This window comes from Leptosomus discolor, chromosome 27 (genome assembly GCF_034619465.1).
Source record: "Leptosomus discolor isolate bLepDis1 chromosome 27, bLepDis1.hap2, whole genome shotgun sequence".
NCBI lineage: Eukaryota > Metazoa > Chordata > Aves > Leptosomiformes > Leptosomidae > Leptosomus > Leptosomus discolor.
The window spans coordinates 1,522,191-1,530,358 of record NC_141417.1 but is presented as its reverse complement, the minus strand read 5'-3'; the positions used below and the strand labels follow the sequence as shown (position 1 = coordinate 1,530,358).

The following is an 8,168-nucleotide window of genomic DNA, read 5'->3' as shown; positions in this document are numbered from 1 at the left end:
CCTCCGTCCGCTCGCTGCCTCCACGCAGGGCACGGCCACCACCGTCCTGCCCAGCTCCCTCCAGTACCCTGCACTGGTCCTGCAGCACGGCCATCTATCTCCCACAGCAGGACCAGTCCTGACCAGTACTGCGGGCTCCTGGTGTGGGGCAGACCAGGGACCCAGAGTGGGGCTGCAGTCACCCCCCCCGCCTCCTCCCAGCCTCAAGGCGAGATCACGTAGGCGGTGGCGATGTACTTCTTGCCGTTGCCGTAGGTGGACTTGGTCCAGGGATAGGTCTGGATGCTGAGGCTGTAGCCCCCCAGGCTCAGGTGACATCTGTGGGGACACAGCCTGTGTCACAGCCCCGCTCCACCCCCCGAGCCCCACAATCCCGTCTCCAGGACGCTTTTGGTGTCGCCCCACCAGCGCTGCCCCGTCCCCAGCCCTCCCCACCCGTGATGCCCCAGAGCTGTGCTGGGCTCAGGGGCTGACCCGGCTGCTGGTTGGGCTCAGGAGGGCCCTGCTGGCTCCACGGCCAGAGGACAGACGGACGGACGCAGACGGACACGGTACTTACGCCCTCCCAGGACGCGCGATGAAGCACAACGTGTACAGGCCAAACTCGAACTCGGGGCTGCAGCCGATGAAGGCAGAGCCCACCTCCTTGTAGAAGCCGTCCCAGCTGAACTGCAGCCCCAGCACGTCAGGGTAGGTGTCCCACTAGAGAAAGGCAGTTTGGGGGTGAGACCCCCCCAGCTCCGCTTGGCGCCGGGCGCAGCAGGGCAGGGAATTCAAGCAAAGCCCATCTCCACCTGAGGCTGGGCATCCTCATGCCCTCTCCAGGGACAGATCCAGAGCAGCTTGCAGCTGTTCTGAGGGTCCCCAGTCTCAAAGCTCTTGCTTGGGATCCCCCCTTTTGCCCATCGCGTGGGTTTTTTCTGGACCTTCCCACCCTGCCTCCGCCCCAGGGTCCGCGCTGGGAGGCAGAGGGGACGTGGCGGGGTGAGCAGCTCTGATGCAGCTGCTTTGGGATGCTGCCGGCTTGGACCCCGCGGGGTCACTTACCGGCCCGTCGAAGTTGTGGCTGAAGTAGTTGACGACGCCCTGCTTTTCAAGGAGGTAGAAGCGGATCCAGTTGTGAAATCCAGACACTTTCCCTTTCTTCACCTCCCCTAAACACAAACGAGACCCTGGGGTGAGCCCCCCCCCAGCCCGGCACTGCCTGGGACCCCCCCCGTCCCACCGGTGCCGGCTCTACCTGAGAAGACGTGCTCGAAGCCGCTGGAGTCCTGCTCACCGTCGCCTCTGGAGTAGAGGCCGAACCACATCTCCTTCAGATCCTCGACAAACTCCTGCTCGGAGCCGTAGCGGTCTGCAGGCAAGGCGGCGCGGAGAGGTGGGAGCAGCATCCCGGGGTGGGAGCAGCATCCCGGGACGGGAGCGCTGGGAGAGGCAGAGCCCAGGCTCCTCGCCATCCCTGACCCAGTCCTCTCCCTCAGGAACAATTCAGCTTTGTCCTGCTCAACCCTTTCTTGCTCCAGCAAGCCCCCTCCTGCGCTCCTCCAGTTTGCATCCTCCCAGGTTATCTCCCACCCAGCTGGGGCTTTCCTTTTGGGTGCCCAACATCCAGGGACGCCGCTTCCCCTGGTCAGCCCTGCCCTGCTCTACACTCACTTTTTTTGTGGAGGAAGGCGAAAAGTTTCTTCATGAGCTCAGTTTTCATCACCTCCTTGAGGAAATTGTCCTGCTCCCTCAGCTCCTCTGCCGTCACGTCCTCCTCCCTGCCAGTCACCCTCTGGTAGTTGTCCAGCAGTTTAATGAAGCTCGCATAGGTGGGTTTGGAGAAGAGCCCCTCATTGACGTATTTGTAGAGCCTGGGAGAGAGCGGACCCTGCACTCAGCGGGGAAGCAGAGGTCCCCTCCGAAACCAGCCCTGCACCCTGCCTGGCTGGTGTCTGCCCCTGGCCACCCCCTGAGGATGCTGGTGCACACTCACGGCTGCGGCGAGCGGTCCTCCCGGTCGCCCGTCTCACCAGGGGAGGCCTGGTACTGGGGGTTAATGGTGATGTCGGTTGGCTGAGCTTTGTTGTGATCTGCTTTGTAAAGCTGCTCCGAGACGCGGAGAAGGTCCTCCTCGGTGATGGCATCCCGGCTGCTGGAGAAACCCTCTGCAAGGAGAGGCAGGAACTCCTGGGGATGCAGGGTATCTCCCCACGGAGCAGCGAGGGCGACGCTGCACCCAACGCTGCGCCCACGCACGAGTGCCGTGATCCCGGGACACCGTGAGAGCCGGGTGCTCAGCACGGAGGGTTAAGGGGTGCAGGGGGGTCCCAGCCTGCACCAACCCCATGCCCTGGGAATAAGAGCCGGCCACGGGGCTGCAGGCACGGGAGGCCTTTCATTAAGCACTGGGTGAACTGGGAAGCATCAGTCCCCGTCTCCCACGCACGACGCTGCTCTTTGCCCGCGCCCTGCCTCGATCGCCCGCATTTTAGGTGACCAGGGGATGCCAACACCAGCTCGGCCCTGCCCCTGGCTGCTTCACCCGGCGCTGGTGAGGGGAGATGATGGTGCTGGTGAAGCGGCAGGCGGTGCTGGGGCTCTCGCTGCGCCGTCTGCTCAGCAACGACGCGCAGCGGCTTGGAGCAGGGACACGGCCAGGAACCAGGGTGACCCCCCCCCGACGCCATCGACCCCCCAAGAGCGGCGGGCGGCAGAGGAGCGAGCTGCCCCGGGGCACGCGGGGTGACACCCGAGGGGTGGTTTATCGCCCTCGCTCAGAAGCGGAGCTACTCACCGCGGGTGTGAGCTGCCTCCTCGGCCCATTCCCCACCTGCGCGGAGCCGAAAGGAAAAAGAGCTCAGGGGGATGGAGACGGGGGGCCGGGGGCTGCCCAGGACCACGCACACAAATGCACGTCAACACCGGCGGACACACGCTTGCCACCAACCCCTCTGCTGGGCTCTGGGCAGCCTCAGGGGGAGAGCAGCCCCCTCCAAACCCCCCCAGTCACCCGGGGATGCTCACCGGGTCGGCAGTGCCTGTAGTAATCCTCGCAGCAGTTGTGGTACCTCTCGCACGCGGCGTTGCAGTGGCACTCGTCCTCCTCGCTGTAGGGCTCCTCGCAGCGTCCCCTGCAGGAGTCGGGGGCCGTGTACAGGTCTTTGGGAGAGAGAAACAACAGCGTGGTCCTCAGGACGGACCGACCACCCTGCCCCAGCCAGCCCACGGCCTGGGGGCATCCTTCCTTCTGCCCACGTTCTCCTCCTGGCAGAGCCTGATGGACCAGGCTCCTTCCCTGGAGCTACTGGGATCCTTTGTCAGCGTGTAGGTGTGGCACTTTGGCTGGCTGAATCCTCGGGACCACAGTGCCATGGGTCACTCCTCTTTGGCCGTGAACGTCCACCACGTCAGGGCCACTTCACACCAGGAAACACGTTCTTGGCTCCCCACCATTAATCGCTCCTTCTGAGTCACCCTGTTAATGCCAGGATTAGCAGGAGCGCCCCAGGTCCCACCGTCTCTCCGGGCTGGAGGAGGAGTGCCACATTCCAGACATCCTTATTCGCAACCCCGCCGTCGCTCTTTCTGCAATGCTGGGAAAACTGGGAACTCCTTCCTGGGCTGTTTAGACGAGAAATGTGCTGTCGAGCACGTGCTTTATTGCTCACGGTGGCAAAGCTAAAAATAACGCAGCCCCTCAAGCTGTGCTTTGAGTAGGGCGCGTGCCACGTCTCAGACGGATGATGGACACTCGCCACCAAGCAAAGAGGAGCTGTAGGGGACCAAGACATTGGGTTTGTGCTCAGAGACAGCCCAGAGGCTGCGTGCTTAGGGAAGGTGCCTTATCCTCTGTGCTCCTGACCAGAATGGGACAGCAGGCAGCCCGGGCACGGCTTTCCCGGCATCCCTTTGCTCCAGCCAGGAAGGTGACCATCTCCAAGGATGCACCGAGAAGCCGTGTCCAAGCTGCCAGCCTGGAAAGGGATCCCTGGAGGAAAAGGTGGCACTTTCCCTTGCAAACCTGCAATCAGGCAACATCTTAAACACCTCTGGGTTGCCTGCCTGGAACGCCAGCAGGCGAAACAAGCCCTCAGGGCAGATCCTGATACAGCAGCGACGAGAGCAAGTGCTCTCTGGCTTCTCTCTGCATCCGCATTTCACCCAAAACATTTGTGCTTTTCAGAACCACATAATCGAGGTCCCACACGTGCTGATGAGAGAGGAAGAACCTCTTTGCCCCACCAGCCAGCTCAGCCCAGGCTGGTTGACCATGCTGTAAGGGCTGACTCCAGTTTGCCTTCTCCTCACCAGGTCCTTTTCTGCAAATCCACTTTATAGCAAGAGGGGGATGAGTAGGAAGGGGTTGCTTGAGATGCTGCTGGAGGTGACATGCCCTGGAGGTGACACAGCCCCACCTTTGCTCGCACCGCTGCAGGGAGAACTGGGAAGGGCTGCAGAAGGAAGGAGCACCCGTGGTTTGGGTGGTGAGTGACGCTCGTGGTGTCCAGACACCCCGGTCTCACCAGCCCACGCAGCAGAGCAGCCGGCTCTGGAGCTCTGATGGGGTTGGCAGCCAAGAGCCCCGTCCCCAGGCCAGCATCCCTCTCGCTCCCAAAGCTGCAGCCCGGGTAAGTCAGCCTGAATCACGCATCCCGGCTCGTTATCCCGCAGCAGAGCCGGGAGGGATTGTGCAAGGCAGGAACTGCCCCCACGTTAAGTCACCGCTGAGACGTTCCCGGTCGCGGGGCACGTGCTGCCAGAGCGTGTCGCAGCAAAGCGCCGATACCGGGGTGCGAGTGACTCAGCCGAGGCTGGGAGCCTCGCAGAGTCCCTGGAGGGGGGAGCTCAGCGTCGCCCCATTTCCCGGGGGGCTCGGCTGGAGGGTGCCGAGGCTTCTCCCCGCATGGGGAGCAGGCACAGGGCGGGGGGGGGCGGCTGCAGCAGCACGTTCCCTCCTCCTCACATGAGCATAACCAGCTGCAGAGCAGTTGGCCGCTCGTGATGGTCAAGTTTAGAGGGGCTGCTGGAGCTTTTTGGGAGAAAAAGGCCGCTGGGAGAGCTGGCAACACTGCAGCCAAGGGCCGGTGGCCGGAGCAGAAGGACACGGCCAGCAGCGCTCAGCACGGCGCATCCGCACTCAGCTACTCAGTCGATATTTGGCCGGTCCAGCCCGGAGACATTCTCTGGCTGCACAAAGCCAGACAAATCTCTCTTTCTTGTTTTTAGCCCTTCAGCCAGATCCACCTCACCCCGAGATTTTTTTGGACAAGAACAAACTCATTTTCATTTCTGCCAGAAATGTTTTGACCGAGGAAACACGGGCTATTTCCTGAGCAGCTCCGTTCACCGAGGTGTGGGGAAACATCCGAGACACGACGGAGCCCTGCCGGCAGCTCTCAGCTCGGTTTAGTCCGTGGACACGAGCTACAGCTCCTGTCAGAGCAGCGCCTGCGAGTCCCTGGCCTGACTCAAGACCTCGCTCCGCTGTGCAAACACAGACCGAAGACCAACCCTGCCTCTAGAAGGGCCCGTCTAAAGGACGAATTAACTCGCAACAAAAGGGCTATGGATGGTCTGAGCTCCCCAAATATTTAGTTACACGCTCCCGGCTCCCGAAACCACGTACAACCCCGGGTGAAAGCGGTCTGTGAGAGGATCAGGCAAAATCTCCCATCACTGTCCTGCCTAGCTGAGGATAAGCGAAGTTATTACAGGGTGGAGGTGCTACAGCTCAGACAGGTCCATCAGGGTGGTGCTGTGATAGCTCTGGTCCGGAGCACGCGCCGAGGACAGAGCACGGACACAAGGCAGCGAAGCTGCCCAGCTTCCCAGCCCCGGGTCTTCCTTCAAGCAAGAACAACTTCGCACTTGCACTAAACAAGACGAGACGGTGGCAAATCCTCCCTCTTTCAGGGCAACCCGACGGCTGGTTTGCAGCGGGAGCAGCTCGCCTTCTGCACCGGCCTTGCGAAACTCCTCACCGTTAATCCCGAGGGGAGTCATCGGCTCCTGGCACACCAGCCTGCTGGCAGCGTCCGAAGCGGCGAAACCCCCTGCTTGCCAAGAGACCCCAGCTCACGTTTTGTGCGAGAAGTTGGCAAGGAGGCTACCTCGTCACATGCACAACCGGGAGCCAGAACCTGATGCCCACAAGCCACTCCTTGTTGCAGCATCTCCCTTAAAGACAGAGCTGCTCTCTACCGTCTCTCCAGGCCTGTCTCCTCTCGTAAGTCGTTAAGGGCAAAACACGTTGAGTTCACGTTGCGTTTTCCATTCCATCTGGCTGGCTCCTCTGCTTAGCTCCAGCGGCCACAGGGGGGATTGTGGGTAAGGTATTGGAAAAACATTTCCCTTTGTCCTCCCCCCCCCCCCCGGCGCGGGAGGATGGAGGAGCTGTAGGAAGGCGGGCTTCCACGTTGACAACACAGCCAGATGCACCAGGAAGCAACTGGTGGGCAAGGCTAAAGACCAGGGGAAGTCTCAACCCATCAAAGAGAAGAAGAATCCACCCTCATCACCAGCCAAAGTGCCCCAGAGCTTGAGGAAGCCCTCCAGCATGAAAACACCCCTCACCCTTTCCCCTGCGGATCCAACCTCGCAAGGAACCAGCTGCCCCAGTACGGCAGCGCCCTCAGCGCCGTCTGCTGCCACCCCACCGTTGGCCCCTTCCCATGGGATGCGCCGAAGGCTGGTTTAGCCCCCCTGCCAAAGCAAGGCTCCATTACTCACTGCCAGCCACGCAGCCCAGGGCTATTCCTGCCCCGACAAGGAGGATCCAGGTCTTCATCATCCCGCAGACGGCCGGCTGGGTGTTTCGGAGCGTCCCGGAGAGGTGGTTGGGAATGATGGTGCTCCCTGGTGCTCTCTGCTATATGTGAGTCCCCCGGGATCACGGGCAGGAGGGAGGAGCGTGATGCCACCCCAACTTTGCCAAAACTCATTATGTGCATGGCTTAATTATAGGCTGCCTGGAGTGGGAGGAGGGCTGGTAAATCCAGTATCCCAGTATTGCTCCACCCCTCGGGTGCGTGACCCTCGGGGGCGCTTGAGGAGCATGGGGAAAGCTTCTCAGGGGGGTCTGTGCCCACCCAGAGCCCAGCAGGGCTGTTAGAGACGCGAGCTGGTGACCCGTGCCACAGCTTGGCCCCTTGGTGTGCTGCACGCTCCCGTGCAAGTGGTGCTAACCGGGGGCAACTTTCTGCTCCCCGGTTAATTGGAGGTAACGACCTTTCCTTCTTCAGCCGCTGTCTCTGGAGGCTCTGTCCCCCTTAGGCACAGACCAGTTGAAGCATCCAGGTCCCCCAGGAGCACAAGGAAACCCCGAGACGTAACCACAAGCCGGGCTTCAGCGCCGAGGCTGCTCAGGGAGGAGGTTTTCTGGGCTATCCCAGCGTGGTCTCACTCCTGGGGCAAGCCCAGAGCTGGTCCATCCCCATCCCGAGCGGCGCTGCCCTTCTCCAGGGATGCTCCAGGCCCCAGGTGATGCCGAGGGGGAGCGCAGCCCACGCCTGCTGCGGCCACCAGCCTCTTCCCTGCCCACAGCAGGGCCAGCCCAGGCTCCATTCAGTGCATCCCCAGGGGAAGGTGTCCCCAGAGGGTGGGTGTTTTGGTGTTTCCAGCAGGACAGACAGATTTCATCCTACCCCAGCCTGGGGGGGACCTGGCTCACACCGGTTCCCAGTCCTGGAGCGTGTTATACATGCTGACCAGTCCACCCGAAGGCATGGGACTGACCAGGCTGGAATAGGTCAGCACCCATCCTGCCCCCAAGGCCATCTCCACGCTGCCTCCGACCTGTGGCCCAGCCTCTCTGTGTTCAACGGGGCACCGCAACCGTCCCTGAGCCGATCTCCATCCACATCCCTCCGCTGCCCAGCTCAGCCGCTCCCAGGGCTGCGCTCAAAACCGCATCGGGAAAATAATCCAGACCTAGCGCGCCATCCTTCCGGAGACTGGTTTAAAACCTGCTATTTTTCCCATTCTGGTGTGGAGAGCAGTGCGCCAAGGCGAGCAGGAAGGAACCTCCTCAACCTGTTTTGCTGCTGGATGAAGTTGGGGAAGCTCTTCCACACGTCTCTCCGTCTCTCCCCAGCCGCGGTCCCTCAAGGACCAGCACGGGCTGACCTCAGCTCACCACGGTTGTACTGTCCGCAAGCATCGCCCTTCCTTGTCTTTCCAGGAAA

The 8,168-nt window shown here is 61.8% G+C and overlaps 1 protein-coding gene across 1 annotated transcript; it reads right to left on the bottom strand.

Moving 5' to 3' along the window:
• Positions 1–203: 203 nt before the first annotated feature.
• ENDOU (endonuclease, poly(U) specific) lies at positions 204–6,775 on the bottom strand. The gene is made up of 9 exons (XM_086478649.1): positions 6,715–6,775; positions 3,010–3,144; positions 2,780–2,815; positions 1,979–2,150; positions 1,657–1,856; positions 1,241–1,354; positions 1,048–1,154; positions 560–702; positions 204–318 (listed from the first exon to the last, which is right to left on the bottom strand). Exons 1-9 carry the CDS (start codon positions 6,773–6,775, stop codon positions 204–206), a joined length of 1,083 nt encoding a protein of 360 aa, XP_086334775.1.
• Between the last annotated feature and the right edge of the window lie 1,393 nt (positions 6,776–8,168).

What these genes read in the sequence shown, in the direction of transcription:
- ENDOU (XM_086478649.1), bottom strand. Translation starts at nt 6,775, where the DNA reads ATGATGAAGACCTGGATCCTCCTTGTCGGGGCAGGAATAGCCCTGGGC. An exon ending in GAGGACCGCTCGCCGCAGCC is followed by an intron (nt 1,857 to 1,978) that starts GTGAGTGTGCAC and finishes GCTCTCTCCCAG; the next exon opens with GCTCTACAAATACGTCAATG. An exon ending in CGCCTTCCTCCACAAAAAAA is followed by an intron (nt 1,355 to 1,656) that starts GTGAGTGTAGAG and finishes CCTTGCCTGCAG; the next exon opens with ACCGCTACGGCTCCGAGCAG.